Source organism: Serinus canaria, chromosome 2 (genome assembly GCF_022539315.1).
Source record: "Serinus canaria isolate serCan28SL12 chromosome 2, serCan2020, whole genome shotgun sequence".
NCBI lineage: Eukaryota > Metazoa > Chordata > Aves > Passeriformes > Fringillidae > Serinus > Serinus canaria.
The window spans coordinates 137662740-137679120 of record NC_066315.1 but is presented as its reverse complement, the minus strand read 5'-3'; the positions used below and the strand labels follow the sequence as shown (position 1 = coordinate 137679120).

At 42.9% G+C, this 16381-nt stretch overlaps 1 protein-coding gene across 1 annotated transcript in view; it reads left to right on the top strand.

The window, feature by feature from the left end:
• EXT1 (exostosin glycosyltransferase 1) overlaps positions 1-15794 on the top strand; it is a 176011-nt gene extending 160217 nt beyond the window's left edge. Inside the window, exons 5-11 of the mRNA XM_009087744.2 lie at positions 2321-2453; positions 3793-3911; positions 4627-4722; positions 7738-7827; positions 11528-11688; positions 12666-12837; positions 15337-15794. Of these exons, the coding sequence (XP_009085992.2) occupies positions 2321-2453; positions 3793-3911; positions 4627-4722; positions 7738-7827; positions 11528-11688; positions 12666-12837; positions 15337-15522 (957 nt within the window). The 3' untranslated portion in view covers positions 15523-15794. The remainder of the gene's footprint in view (positions 1-2320; positions 2454-3792; positions 3912-4626; positions 4723-7737; positions 7828-11527; positions 11689-12665; positions 12838-15336) is intronic.
• Positions 15795-16381: the final 587 nt, after the last annotated feature.

The following is a 16381-nucleotide window of genomic DNA, read 5'->3' as shown; positions in this document are numbered from 1 at the left end:
CTTCTCTTATTAAACTTCCTGTCATGCCTCATCATTGGAGAGACCAGGTAGATGGCTGTTTCTGCAATATGTGCAATACTGTACACTCGATACTTTAATTCCTTGTGTCCTCCATGTTATTTTTTTTTACATTTTTTAGTTGTCTTTCTGCCAGGTTTTCCCCCTCTGTCCTGACAGACAGCTATGTTTCATACGTAGGCCCAGGAGAGTGATGAATTAGTTCTGCCTTTTTGACTGTGGTGCACCACCTCAGCAGCTCCCCAGGAGGATGCAGGAGCAGCCAGGTTAGGTTTGGGAGGCTGAGGGGCTCCCAGGCAGCCGGTGCTGCTGTGGCACTGGGGCTCTGCCCCGCTGGAGCTGGAGCTGCGCTGGCTCTGGGCGCGCTGGGGCGCGGAACATGAGCCTCGTGTTTGCCCTGCAGCTTTGCTGGCTACCAGTGCCCCAGAAAGCTCCACTGCCTGTGTAAACCTCCTGGCCAGGCAAATTTACAGACTTCTACTTGTCAAGTTCTGCCCCAGTTCTGGGACAGCAAGAGGGAGGAGCTGCAGTATTTATGCTTTGTGTTAAACACTCAAAAATAAATACTTTCCAGGTTCTCTCTTGTTCAGAGGCATAACTTGCAGTTGGGTAAACAACAGTCATTGTCTGTGTTTTATCCTGTCCCAACTGCCATGTGGGAGATCTGACAACTGATACACCTAACTTCTCAACTACAAATATTCAGATACATTCTTGTCAGTGATGGCATTACAGTCCTAAGTCTGTTATTCCACAACAAAAAGTTAAATTAACTTACTCATGTGAGTGAATTACTGCATATTAGCTATGGTAATTGGCTGTAGGCAAAATTCAGAAAAGCATGCATTTAACATCTGCCCCAGTTTAGCAGTACATGTATTGCCACCAGCAGTGGATTGTCTAACACAGTGTAACTGGTGTTTTAATTTTTTCTTGTTATGGCAATCAAAAATTCCAGGAAAACAGCTGCTTGTGGCAATATTTATTAATGTATTGACCAAATGTCCCTGAACTTAGCAGCTTACAGAGATTTTAGCTTGCTTAGACTGCAACAGCTGCTTTTGTTCTTCTTGTGGTGGGTCTTTTTGCTTTTTTGGTTTTCCTACATTTCAGTTCCGTTTCAGAGACATGAAGTTTCACCCAGATACATCTGTGTTAAGGCCAGAGACATTGGGTTAGAACAACCAACATGTTCTTGACACTCAAGCCCTGTATACTGCATAAACTGCCAGTTACATGGAAACCTCATAAAAACAAAAGATGAGCTTCAAAGAAGGCAAGGTATTCCTGCTTAGCCAGCTTGGGGGAAAATTCATCCTTCACTACCCACTGGCCATTTGCAGGATTCCATCTCAAGACCTGCTAACTTCAAATGCTCCAAGGGAAGGCAAATCTCTAAGAATATGTGGCCCAAGAGTGTATTGCACTTAGAAAGTTGCACCTTCTTTGGAGGCTGCATTTGTCCTATTAGAGATTCCCGCCACTGAATCTTGCCTTTGCAGGAAGTTTAAAGGATTTCCCATCACTGTAAGGACCACTCTTGTTCCTGCAATCAGGCATCCGATGTGAAGCAACTGTAATTTCATAAATACACACTAATTGTATGGCCTGGTATCTTTTTTTCTTTTTTTTGCTTGTGGTATTCTAGGTGAAAAAGTAGATGACCTAGTAATCTGTTCTGACCTCAAAAATCTAGGAATCTCTGGCCCCCTATGTAGTCAGACAGTAGTTGCAAAAAGATCATCTCTTTCATCCAACAAGGAACTGTTACAGAACTGAGACGTGGGATCAGTGATGCATCTGAATGCTAATATCCCTTTATAATTAAGAAAAATTTAGTCATTAATGCAGCCTGATTTGCTGAAAGTCTTTTTGGTTTTGAATACTCTCCTTATCTCCTAATATTATCTGCCTTTTTAATGCCATCTTCAAATAATTGTCTTCTGTAAGTTCTGGATAGTAAAGCTGACAATGAACTAATCAGGCTTACGACTGCTAAGATACTCAAACAGACAAAATATTTGACTTGAAATATAAAATGCAATAAATTGTATGGTCCCCATGTCCGGAGAGACTAATCAGGTGCTCTAAAACCTATGGCACAAAGCCCGAGCTGCTGAAGTGGTGTCAGAGTGTGCAGGTTCTGAGTCCTTTTAAGAGAGATCAAGGAGGAGTGTCTAGTAATTTGTGTGCCTCAGCTTTTTGCAGAATGGGTGATGATTCCAGTCAGCTGGAGTCCTTGAAGCTTCTACGAGTGACTATGACAGTCTATTTAAAAATCATTACTTCTCTTGTTTTCCAGATTATTCAGGACAGAATATTTAAGCACATATCACGTAACAGCTTAATATGGAACAAACATCCTGGAGGGTTATTTGTACTGCCACAATATTCCTCATATCTGGGAGATTTTCCTTACTACTATGCTAATCTTGGTGAGTGAATTCTATCTATAATGTAGTATCATCTGGAATTTCTAGTGGAATTTTGAAGTTTTGTCTTTGAGTACCACGTGCCAAGTGACTTACCATTCATTTCTAGTTAATGATGCCTTTCATTTATCCTGTCACAGTCTTCACTGCCCACTGTAGACTGTAACATCTCTGACTCATCAACATGCATCGTGTGCCTCTTGCTTGCAGAGATTGTTAAAAAAAAAAAAAAAAGTATGTTCCCTCATACTTTTCAGTTGCTGGTAATTAATGCTGGAGTTGCTGACCCATTCATGGCTGGAGGGGACATAAGAGGAATAGCTTTTTCCTTCCTTTGTTTATTTCTGCTTGGCAAATTGGAAAAGTGGTAATTTACCCATGACACTTTTTATTGGTGTGGATTTACTCTGCCTACTATGTGTCTTCATATGAATCCCATTAGAAGGAATGAATAGGGCTTAGGTTCATGGCTTTTTCCTGAAGCAGAGCTTGAACAATGAGTTCTGCAGGCAAATGTGCCTCCAGGCTGAAGGGATCCTGCTTACCAGACTGCTGCTACTTTTGGCTCAGCCCCTGCCATCCCACTTGTGTGGATCTGTACTGCTCACCTTCTAAAAATTGACAGTTACTGTGTTAAAAAAGGGAGAAGAAGGTTTCTGTGCTAATTCTGATGAAAAAGGACTATGACCCCCACATTGATGAATTTAGATGAGGTTGAGAGCAGTAATGAAGGGTAGGTGCCAGTAGGATGTGTTATTCCAGGCAAAAAAAGGAAATCATAGCAAGACAAAAATTTAAAAATGGAAGGCAAGGATGCAAGCAGAATTATCAGTTCAGGATATAATTGAAGATGCATGTGGATAGGAATCAACTCAGAAAGAGCAAAAATCTGACAGAGGCTGTAATGGAACTGAGGAAAATGATTAAGCTTCTGGAATTTGTGGAGATAATCTGTAAAAAAACATCAAGCATCCAGACCCAGGCAGCAAAACAGAGCCTGTGTCGAGAAAGACGTTTGGGTGAACAAACTAGATGTCAATATTGTGGGACAAACTGGATGAAAAAAAGATAACAGAACATCTGTGGAAACAGTGAGTAAGAAAAGGAAATAATTGTTTTGGAGTCCGGTATTTCGGAGTGGAAGTTAAAGGCTCAGAGTGGGAGTTAAAGGGAAGTGTGATCTCCTCTGAAGCATCTGGTATCTGAGAGGAAGGGAGATGACCTAAAAAAACCTGGCAAGGTTTGCATTAAGTGCAGATTGTTTTTTCCATCCCCAAAGGCCTTTAATCTGTAATAACTGGGGCGATTTTGTCTTTACTGAACACATCTCTCTTCACTTCAGGTCTGAAGCCTCTTTCCACATTCACTGCCGTTATCCACGCAGTAACTCCCCTGGTTTCCCAATCTCAGCCTGTGCTGAAACTCCTGGTTGCTGTAGCCAAGTCCCAGTACTGTGCACAGGTAAGCAGCACTGTTTGGCTGTCAGTCACAGCAGAGACAAACCACTCTGCCAGGAATGTGGAGCCTAGTGACTCAGCCCTGTTTCAACTCCCTGTTTAAATTCTGATGTTTCTTTCCTCTGAGATTTCTATGGTCTATGACCTACATGCATGGGAAATAAAAATTCTGAGTATAATGGGAGTGGAATACAGATAATAATTACATTGCTACATGAGACAGGTAAAATAATGAGTACACTTTAAAAACTTTGTGTGTGTGCTGCAAACTGCACAAGGATGCCTATGCCTCAAGAGCTGTTACATGATCTTCCTTCCTCCTGCTGTGACATTTAATCTCATCAGTGCCAGGATTTTGGCTTCTCTAAATAAAACCCTGGGGAGTTCAGTAGGAGCACCCTCTTGCAGTGGAGTGTCACAAGGGGTTTTGCCTTTAATGAGAGCCACAGTAAATCAGTCACATCTGTATCATATGGCTGAGACAGAGACTTCCCAAGTTCCTGTCCAACGTATATTTGCCTGAGAGGACATATATTGCAAGTAGTTGGCTTTGGTGAAATCAATGTAGGAAGTGTTATTTTTATCCAGATTTGTTTCATTGCTTTGGATTTTGAAATTCCTAACTTGAATTTAACATGTATGTCTGGAAATCTGAGACCTTAGAATATGGGCCCCGTTGCCACAAAAGTCTTTGATCGTGGTCCAATATTCTCTTTCAGATTATTGTTTTATGGAATTGTGATAAACCCCTCCCAGCCAAACACCGCTGGCCTGCCACTTCTGTGCCTGTCATAGTCATTGAAGGAGAAAGCAAGGTAGGTGGAGAGGAGCATGGTAAAAGGCTGCCTGCATTCTCTGACGGGACGGGAATTGACTTTTCCAGTGGCTTTGGTGAAAGCTTTGTAGTTCCCAACAAAATGACAGCTCCCTTCTATTCCTTGGCCTTTTGTACCAGCTTAGTTGCAGATTTGTGTTTCATGCATGGGCCCTGTGCACTCAGAAATCATCAGCATGGCAATTAATGCCTTGAATCTGAGATTCACAGGTGGGACCCAGTTTTGAAATGTGACCCCAGCAGCAGAGAGTGCTGACCCCATCGTTGGAGATTCCATCTCTCTGCAGGTGCATGAAAGTAGTGATGCAGCTGCACTCCTTGAGTCTGAGAAGTCACATGCAAGACTTGGGGGTCAGCTGTGGACTCAAAAGCTGAGTTAAAATGAGAACTTGCCTTTGAAAAGTATCTTGTTTTATGGCCTTGAGAGGTACTGCTGCCATAAAAAAAAAAAAAAAAAGGGGGAGAGGTACTGCTGCCATCAAAAAAAAAAGGGAAGGGACATGGAACACTTGTGTGGGAACAAAATCACCATATTGTCTCTTGCTGTGCCACACACGTCTTGTATGTACTTTCACAAAGTGAAAATAGATGCCATCAGATGAGAAAATAGAGTTTTTTTAAATTCTCACTTAAGTGGATGAATCCTTTCCAAATGCAAGACCTGAGACAAGCAAGACTTTTTGCTTCTAGAATCTGAAACAGATTTGAGCTGGACCTCTGTGCTGTCTCTGTCAGCTGGCTTCACAGCTCTGTGTTGGCAAAGGGAACTTTTAGCTGATTTGCCTGTACAACCCCTTTTTGAATTTGTAATCTTGTCTTTGGTCTTTTCTCCTTGTTATGCTAAGAAGAGACAGAGAGCCCTGCAAGGTTGGCAGCTAAAGGCTTTGGCCTTAGCTAGCCATATAAACAGTATCAGGAGAATTGCTGCAGGGCAAAGAAAGGTTGTAGAGATTTCTGAGCCTTTTGAATGTTCTGGGTGTTTTTATTTTCTTTTTGTAAAACTAGCAGAGGTGAGATAGAGGAGAAATCTCTGACCAGTACTATAATGTTTGTAGAAATTGGCCCCAGGCACTGTTTAGATTACAAATTAGTCTCCTGAGTACATAAAGGTGTGTTTATAGTGGACAGTTTCTTCCCTCTAATATCCCAGCAAATGCCAAATGGCTTCTTATGTGCAAAGCTGGTTTTTCGGACCAAGTTTGCAGAGCCAGAGCAAAGGTTCAAAGGTTGGACAAAGGAACTGCTTTTCATCTCCAAACTTGGCCAAGGCCTGCTGGCAGGCACCAGTACTCCATGCAGCTGATCATGGCGGTCTGCCTTTACCAAACCTTCACTCTTCCCTTGAAATCAAATATTATAACGCCCATTTTATAAAATGGTACATTAGCTATTAAAAAAATACATGGCAAGTCCTGACTGTTGTACTATTTAAAATTTTTGCGCAGTCCGTAAAAGATTAGGGATGAGAACATGGATCTCCTGCTGCTGCTTGCTCTGCTTCATCTTAGTGTAAGCAAAGCAAAACCCTCAGCACCAGGCAGATCACCTCTTCATCAGAGCCCTGCCTCCCTGGACTGAGACCATCACAGTGATGAAGGGGTGCTCTCCAGACAGACATTGGGAACATCTTGATTATGGAGATGGATCTTTCTCTGAATCAAGGCATAGATTCCAAAGACCTGCTCCCAAACAGGTTGCAGGGGATGTAGAACTGACCATGTCAATTAGGAGGGTTGTGTAAAACTTCTCCATGTCCCTGTTTCTGTACAGTGGATTCCTCTTACTGGGCTTCACCTTTGAAGTGTTCTCTTGGCATAGTAAACTGGTAAAGAAGTCTAGTAACTAACCAGGCTATTTTTCCTAGTAAATGAGGGAAATAACCTGTGTTGTGTCCTTGTTATTCTTCATGAGTTCTCAAAAGGTGCTATTTAGTCTGATAAAAAAACCATATGGATTTTCATTTCTTGCTGTTATCTTTTTGATCCCAGCTTTCCCATCTATTTCCTATTACTTTGAGGACTGTCCTGCTATATCTTTAAAAAGCTTATTCTGGATAAAGGTTTTTTTATATATAGAATGGTGTGAGTTGAAGAGACTTAAAGAATATCCAGTGCCGACCCTCCTGAAGAAACCTCCCTCTAGACCAGGCTGCTCAGAGCTCTGTGCAGCCTGGCCTTGAGCATTCCCAGGGGTGGGGCATCCACAGTTTCTTTGGGCAACCTGTTACAGTGGCTCACCACCCTGACAGTAAAGAATTTTTTCCTAATACCTAATCTAAACCTCCTCTCTGTCAGTTTGAATTCATTCCCCCTGTGCTGTCTCTACATGCTCTTATAAAACATCCCTCTCCATCTTTCTTTCAGGCTCCCTTCAGGTACTGGAAGGCCATTTAAGAATGTGACTTCTTGAAATGCTACAATACCTATATAATGCTTCATGCAGATAGAGCTCAATTTGAGCCTTAAAAGCTAGAGTTCTTTAGCATATTCTCCTTTTCTGATGGAGAATGTTGCACCATCCTGGCAGTATTACATCCATCCACACAGCCTGGGCTGTTTGGTTTCCCAGCTGTGTAAGCTTATGAAGGCTGCAAAGTCCTTCTCAGCATTCATTACCTTTGATCCTCACACCCTGTAGGAGAGCATAGGGACAGTCCTAGCCACCAGGGAAAATATCCTCCACAAAGAAGCTATAGGTACATCTAATTATCAGTACAGACCAGTGCAATTTGTCACTAAAGGAAAGCAGTCTGCTGCAAAGAGAGAGGTCTATTCAGAAATTGCTCCTCAGATAGAAGGTATGGGCTGACTGCTGGGCTGACAGAAATGACACTCCTTCACTTTTGAGCTGAAGGGTCCTTTCCATCAGACAGAAATATACCACCTACCTCAGACAAGAGGAAATAAGAGTGAGGAATAAAATTGAGTATTTGCCTTGGAAATGAGTCCTTCAAGCAATTTTTATTTCCTTCCCTTCCTGCCTTGAATACCCACAGGTTATGAGCAGTCGCTTCCTACCCTATGACAACATAGTGACAGACGCAGTGCTGAGCCTGGATGAGGACACCGTGCTTTCAACCACTGAGGTAAGGCTCTCTGTCACCTTGGGAGTCTGCTTGGCTCCTGGGCTCAGCCTGAGCACAGCACATTCGCTTCTCTCTTGCCTTTGCCAGTGAGCAAATGTTACAAGATTTCCAGCTACACTCCTCAGATTTATCGTGTTGCACTTGTTTCAGCAACCCCGACACTGCCTGCCATCAGAGGAGCTTTTCGCCCTGGTTAATTGGCTCATCATTAGCATATGGTTCTTCCGTTCTTTATTATTTTAGTAACATCGCTGCAGGCGGGTGTAGGCAGCCAAGAGCAGTCAGCTTTAATATTCTGCTCTCACTTTTCTGATTGGGGTAGCTTTCCCCCCCCCACCATGGTTTCAGTAGAGGGTGTAGGTAGAGGGGGAAGGCTTGTCAGCAGAGGGGGACTGCTATCACTCCAAAAGACAGCATTGCCCCCCTAGTGCAGATTTCACTGAGGAATGCTCTTTCCCCATTGTGTCAGCCCATAAAATTGGAGATCTTTGCTAGTTTAGATGCTCGAGTGTCTGTGCCAAGAGCAAGATAGCACTAAGAAAAGAAAAATACTGTAGAAAACCAATTTTTACAACTGGGATGAGTATTGATTTCTAGAACCTCTTCCTGAGAACCACAAGGGAAACCGATGACAGTTTATATAGAGTGCAATATTTGGGAAATACATTATTAATGATGGCCAGGGAATAGCTTGAAAAACTCGATTTTCTTTTGTTTTCCCTTTTTTCCTCCATGTCCATGGTCATTCTGCTCTCCCACTTCACCTACATAAAAATGCATTTCTGTCAGTGATGAGGATCTTTCACTGATGCTGCCAGTACTTATATGTCAGTGAAGAAATGTGTAACATTAGTCTTCAGTCACTGCTATACCCTAAGATGTCACTGAATTTGTTCTAAATGAATGAGATCACAACTGCTCTTCTCCCCTGTACACATGTTGTGCTGTGGTTAGACTGTTCAAGAAGCAGCCTTGGTACCCCTCTTTTGCTTCAAAAATGAAAAAAATAGTTGACATTGAACCTGTTTGATACCAATGTTACGCCTTGGTAGTTTCTGCTGGATGAGGAAGAATATGGCTGCTGCCAAAGTACTTGTGTGCAAAGCCCTGCACAGCCCAAAGAAACCCCAAAGCAATAAAAGACATTTCTCCTTGGGCTGGACTTACTGAGCAGGCTCAGGATGAAGGGTCCCATCTCAGCTGCCCTGGGGATCATGGTAATACCTCTAAGGGACTTCATTGCACTGATGGGGTATTTTCAGCAATCCAGCCTGTGGATTCCCTGAGGATTTGTGGGAATTTGTTTTGTTTTAACTGGTATTTAGTCATCCTACAAACTTCAGGGTCATACAGGCTTCTGGAACATGTAAGAAATATGAAATAAATAGTGTTTTTCACTTGACTTGGCCATGTTTTACCCTAAACATTTTGAAGCACAAATATTTGCTGTTGTCCGAGACAGCCTACACTTTTCTTTGTGGCTTTGTTACTTTGCTTTGCTTTCTTTGTTGTTTCCTGTGAGCAACTTACAGCTGATCCTGTGTGTTTGCCCAGTGGCTATTTGCTCTGCAAGCCCCCTGGTCCCTGTGCTGCAGACAGAACCAGCTGGCCAGCTCTTTCTAGAACCCACCTTGCAGCTCCAGCCTGTTTCTGCCAGGGTGCCACCACCAGCAGCTCTGCTTGGTGGCTCTCCCTGAAGAAAGAACTCTCTATTGCTTCAGTTCCCCTATGGTACACCTTACGCCAATGTGATGTGACATTTCCTTTGAAACTAGCTACTCACGGAGGGTTGTGATGGCACAGCTACAAGGCCCAGAAAAGCCAGTTTAGAAACATGGTCAAAGACAATCACATTCCCATTGAGAGCAACAGTCACCAGGGACATCCTCTGGACTGTCTGACCCCGGTGCAGTAAAGGTTTTCCATGCTCAACAGAACGGCGTGTAATGGTTCTGTGAGAGGAGCTGTTCCACAGTCACAGAGGTGCGGGTGTGGGGGAAGTCATTAGGAATCAGCCTAGGTCATGATACAGAGGTTTGAGAGACTGCCAGTTTGGTTGGGTTTTCCTGGGGATCAGCCAAGAGGGGCAGTGCTGCTAGAAATTACTTAGGATGAGACCTGAGGGGCTTTTCTAATAAAGGGAGTTTTCTCTTAGGGTGGTTGCTTTGCTGCATCTCCCTAGTGCAATGGCAGATAGTTAAAAGCACAAGAGAGGGCACTGGGTGCAGTAATTTTATTATTTATTTAAGTTTGAGATTCTCAGACTTCTCTAAAGAAAACAGATGTCACATTTTATGGGAAAGGCCTTTATAGGGAAAAAACCCCTTCAGTTCTTTCATGTGGTATTGATTTGGATGAGATCAGAACTATCACAACGGTAACTGATTTGTGCACATTGTCTTTCTGGTTGGCCTCAGATTCCTTGAAACAACTTCTAAGAAAATAACCAGGCCCTAACTTTGTATTTCAGCCCATGTGTGACTCTTCTGTTTCAAAAAAACACTGTAAATGTGAGAAGTCTGACAGTAATCAACACAAAATGGGACTGTTCTCAGAGCAGCTATTCTTTACCTAACCTCTACACCCTCAACTTTGACTGCATTCTTGGAAGGCTTTTCAAAGATTTTTGAGTGAAGTTTAGGTCCCTCTGGTACTGAGGGGAACCTAATGTACAGTGCAGAAACAAAGCCCTCTTTTTTTTGAGCCTGAATAGGATAATAAGAATTGTGTATAACTCTTAAAAAAATTCAGTCTAGCTTGAGATCCAAAATCTAAGTTGAAGGGTAGGGACTGCGAACCGTTGATAAAATCTTTCCGTACATATTTTTACCAAACTCTTCTCAAATATCATGCTGACAATCCTTTTGCAGACTACCCGGATCATCCCTTTCCTAATATCACTAGATTTTGTTTGGTAGGATCAATGTCCTGTCACTTCTCATTTCTCAGAGATTTCAGTTATTGGAGTACTTACAGCAAGAAAATAAAATAAAAAAATGCCATTGGCAGCATTTGACACAGTCTTGTGTCTCATACAATATAAAGCATTTTTCGTAAAGTTTAGGCTCCCTATGCCATTTAATTAAATGGGAATTTTATCTTCCTCTTTATTAAGCTATATCTTGAACTTTTTTGGTCATATTGATAGTCTTGAAAGTATGACTGACATGGTCTTCAGAAGGCTCAAAACAGTTGGAAAATATAAAAGGACTCCACACTGACTGTCTGTTTTATTCTCACTGAGCCACCTTTACCATTTAAAGTGCTTGACTCCTGATTTTCCAAACTCTGTGTTACAGTGATAAAATGGAAGGTGCAATGCACAAGGATGTGCAAAAATTTATTTCAGTTTCCCATATGGCCATTACCCCTTGGTGTTGCATTGAGGTATAAATACATGCACCTACACCCATTCTTTCTGTAACTTGAAAAGGTTTGATATGTAAAGGGCAAGCTTGAAAATGTTAATGTAATGCTGTGATGCTCTAGACTCCCTTTAACAGGAACCATTAAAATGTGCATAATTATATAGGGCAAAATGTCAAGCAGTCAGTTTAATTTACTGATGAATACACAGGATTACTGTTTTGCAACAGTTCCAAGATTTTGAACTGCAAATTAGTGGCAAGGTAGTATTTTGTTTTGTTGACATTTGTTGAAACAGTTTTGGTATTCATTTGTCCTGTACCTTTGTCCACAGGTGGATTTTGCCTTTACAGTTTGGCAGAGCTTTCCAGAGAGGATTGTAGGCTATCCTGCACGCAGTCACTTCTGGGACAACACTAAGGAAAGGTGGGGGTATACCTCCAAATGGACTAATGACTATTCCATGGTCTTGACAGGAGCTGCTATTTACCACAAGTAAGAATCCAGAGCATCTGCTATCCTTCTTCTGTATGAAACAAAATAGTAAAGAGGGGTGGGGTGTGAAGAACATTCTTCTGGGGAAGGGAAAAAATGGAAAGATAGTAAGTGGGTCTACTTTTTATGGGGTAATAATTTAAGTTCTTGGTTGAGCTCTGGGGATCTGGTAATCATTACTGCACTTGTTGGGTCTCTTTGAAGTCACTTGTGTTTTGAGGCAGTCGGACTGCTCTTTTTAACATCAGGAATTACATACTTCAAAGAGTTCCCGAATTCATTAAGCTGCTTGGCTGAATGGCCTGTAGCATAGCAGAAAGGAGGTTACTTCCAGACCAGCTCTGGGTATGTGTTGGCTGACAGCTATAGACTGCAGAGTCTTCTGGCTACTATAGAAATGTAGTACAGTGGGCATGTGACAGTTCAGCATATGGGAGAAAACCTATGCTGTTAGAACTTCAGCAGACCAAAGTCCTCTCTACATTTAAAGAAAAAGAAAATTCTGGAATCTTAATCCACACCTCCACAAAGGAGAAGACAGGCCACAGGGGATGATAAAGACCCAAAGGAGAATAATTTCAACAATGAGAACAGTAGTAGGGCAGTTTTAATGCAAGTTCTTTCCAACTGAACCGTTTGGAAAGAAAATAGGGAGGATGAATTCATCAGTGTTGGTTATCACATTGTACCACAGTGGGGCTCTTATTCCTCCTTGTCCATTATCTTGATACTTAGGCTCACATTGTTTCCTTCAACGTGGTTGCAAAAAAAGTACATGTTCTCTTTCTCCTTTAGCAGTGTTTATTGTCTTGATGAGAAACTGGGTTTTTTTCCCTTCTTGTTGGAGGGTGAAACCAAAGAAAGGAAGTGCTATACTGGGAGATGAGTACAAAACTTGGGTCTCAACTGAGACAGAAATGTCCTGGGTACCTGAAAGCCCAGTGACTTGTATTAATAACACTGCTGTTGCTTTTCAGATATTATCACTACCTGTACACTCATTACCTGCCTGCCAGCCTAAAGAATATGGTGGACCAACTGGCCAATTGTGAGGATATTCTAATGAATTTTTTGGTGTCAGCCGTGACTAAATTGCCTCCAATCAAAGTAACACAGAAAAAACAGTATAAGGAGACCATGATGGGACAGGTATGTAATCACAGCATGTTTTAGCAGTTGGGATGTATTGATAATGGTTAATAACAGGTTCACTTCTAGATTAGGCTTACAGAGTGATGATACAATTCTGTCAAATATTTTTGCAGTTTCTAGTTTAGCAGAACTGTGAATGGACTTTAGATATGCTTATTATAATGAAGAAAAAAGAAAACTGGCAAACATCCACTGTGAATGCTGCTTCCCTTCATAGTTTTCTGACATGCTGTTATTCATGGTGATCCCAAACTCCTGAAACTGATGATTGTGGTGACTGAATTCCAGTTAAACCCTAATTTTCTAAGTAAGTATTCTAGACCCAAGACCTAGTCATGGAATGCCAGAAGTATAAGTAAATTCTAGAAAGATTTTCTATTTTTTATTATTATTAATTAATGTAATGTACCAGGCTGTCCTGTACTATTTTAAATTATATAGTGTGATTCAAGCACTGACACTGAACTGTCACAACAGAGATAATTTGTGATATGCAAGTGTTTTTTCCCCACAGGGAACATTTTATCCCACAGTCATGTCATCACTCATTAGCAGCCCAAAGTACTTGTTTTAGGTCCTCTTCCAGATACTGGATAAGCCTTCTGTCATTGCAGAAGTACCTCTAGTAACAGGGATACATGGTAGTGTGGGGACACTTGGCCTCCTACCCTGTGTGAAAGAACAATGAGGGGAATAGCAAGTTCTGCACAACCTGCAGGTCCTGAGCAGCCTCCCATCTGTGCTGCCAGGGTGACAGTGATCTCAGTGCAAACAGCATCACCATTACTGGGGGCAGGTGAAAGAAGGACCCTCAGTTTTCCCCTCCCATTTTCTCCTGGTAGCATGACTCAGATCTTTGGGGAGTTGCCATGCCAGTTTGTAAACTGCATTATCTCTGTGTCACTGTGCTTGCACCTGAGGTAGCATTGGTAGCATTCAGCAGTTCTGACTCATCTGGGTGCCCAGGAGACCTTCTGTGAACAAGAAGGTGCCATCCAGAAAGTACCTATTGCTTCCAGCTTCAGCTTCACCTTTCCACAGGGCTGTGCTTTGGCTGTTTGGCAAAGCTGGAGCATTCATTTTTCATCTTACAGCACGGGTGACTCGAGTCAGCCATGAACTATAACTCTCTCCTAAAGACAAGTTGTTCCTGCAGCTTTGGGAAATGTAATGGACCATGTTCATAATTCCTTGAAAGACAAATAAAAAATTAACATAACCTCAGTGTTGTGACAGAGATGAATAGTCATATGGAAATTCAGTGTTAATGGCCAAAATACCTGCTATAATCCTCTAGCAACAAGCTTTTACTTGCTCTTTAGTGGCTCTGTATAATCAGGAGGCTGTAATCAGTGCACATTATAACCTACCCCTGAGCTAAACTGGACAGGCCTTGGACCAAGATCAAGTCTGGTATCACAGTCATTTGGCAAGTCCCTGACTTTATCTGTTTCTTCATGTTTTAATTTACATCCTTTGACTTTATCAACTTATATTTGTTTTTAAAGTATAGTGGAAACATAAGTGCTATAGAGAAATGCATGGGAAGTGGTGCAAAAAAACCCTAGGTTCTCAACATTCATGCTTTATCTTAAATAATAGTTTTATTAGGTTTATAAATGTTCTTTAGGGACAGACAATGAATAACAGCAGCTTTAAAGCCTTTTTTTTCCAGAGCTGCTGAGTTTCAATGGACATCCACAGGGATTACAGCTGTCCAGAACTTTGGAAAATCATGCAGAATATTTTGCATGTATGCAGTCAAAGACTATGGTGTTTTCCTTGGGTCAGAGTTAAATATGATGTAGTGTGGGACTCCAGTTCAGTTTTTGAGTCTGTGAGACAGTGCTGTCTGATGCGCTGGACTTGGCCAGAGGGATTCCTGGAAGCACCTTCCTTTTCACTGCAGGGCACCTACACAGTAATGCCAAGCAGATAAGGACATCTAAGTTACAAGCTGGTTGAAATTACTTGTTTATAAATTCCTGCAGATCTGAATTGCAAAAGTTTGGGTTTGACCCTGAATAATTGTTTTCCTCCTATGGCTGAAGACCATGGGCAGCAACTGGCCTGGCCTTGGGTGTGCACCTCTGCTTGAAAGCAATGGCCTTCTGTTTTTCCTGGTGGATTTTAAGAACTTGTTGTATTTCTGAAATAGCTGGAGGGTTTGAAGAAAAGAAGAGTGAGGGATAGGGTGAAATATAGTGCTGGCAAGATTTGGGAGCGCTGCTTGTGGCTCTTGTGTTCCACAGGCTGGCTCATGGTCCAACTCATGTTTCCACACTGCCGTGTGCCGCCCCCCCCTGCTGTCTGGGAAGTCAGGGATGTCCAGCTCAGCACCACTGGATCTGCTGTGGGCAGGGTGTTGTTCCCCTCTTTGAGCCCCCAAAGCAGATTCCAGCCGCCACAGAGCCGCGTGTCCATTCCCACCCTTCCCAGCACTCCCACCATCCTGTGTGCCAAGGGTCACTGATCTCTGCTCTCCTCCCCTCACAGACGTCCCGGGCCTCGCGCTGGGCCGACCCCGACCACTTTGCCCAGCGGCAGAGCTGCATGAACACTTTTGCCAGCTGGTTTGGCTATATGCCGCTGATCCACTCGCAGATGAGGCTCGACCCCGTCCTCTTTAAAGATCAGGTCTCCATCCTGAGGAAGAAGTACCGAGACATCGAACGACTCTGAGGCCGCTGCTGAGGGGGCCGAGCCGCCCTCGCCCGTGGGAGCCGGACTGTGGCGCCGGCAGCGAGCGCCCGCCCCGCCGGCCGCGCCCGCGGCTCCGCCCCGCCCGACCCGACCGCCGGCACCCGCTGTCGCTGGGACTAGGTCGTGTACAGTTTCATTATGGAACATTAAATAATTATTTTTGAAATGATTGCTATGCAGGTTTAAACTTTTTTAATGATCAAAAAAAAAAAAAAACCCTATTAAAAACAGAGTTCTTTCTTTAATCAAAATTGTGTTGGTTGTGAATATTTCAGAGCTGCCATTTCTTTCTTTTATGCATTTGATTGTCAATGCAATTTTCATTCCTTTTTCCCTGCACAGTTAAACGCTGGAATCTCACTGGGGGAAAATGCAGCAGGTTCAGAAACAAACTGAGCACAAACAGGACAGAACTGAAGTATTAATATTTCTCCTTTACTACCAACTTTTTTTTCCTGTTTTCCCCAAGCCAGTAGCAGCCCCTGTGGTTGAAATCCTTTGGACAGCTGGAAAACTGGAGAATCTCCAAGGAGCCAAATGAGAGGGCAGATCCTTCTGATTGGGGACCTCTGTTTTAAAGGCAATCAGCCTTGCCTTGAAGGGAGAGAGGAGCATTATTGTGGAGGAGCATGACGTGGAGCACAGGGACACACGTGCACAGCAGGGCTGCAGGGCCGTGTGTTGTGCTCAGGGAGGCACATCTGAGTGTGCCTGCCCATGATGGCAGAGCACCCCGGGGCACGGTGGTCCTGTGGAACACCCAGAGCCTGGGCAAGTCCCTGCTGTGGGCAGTGGTGCCACTTGGCAGCTAAACATCCAGAAGCAGATTCATTCTGAG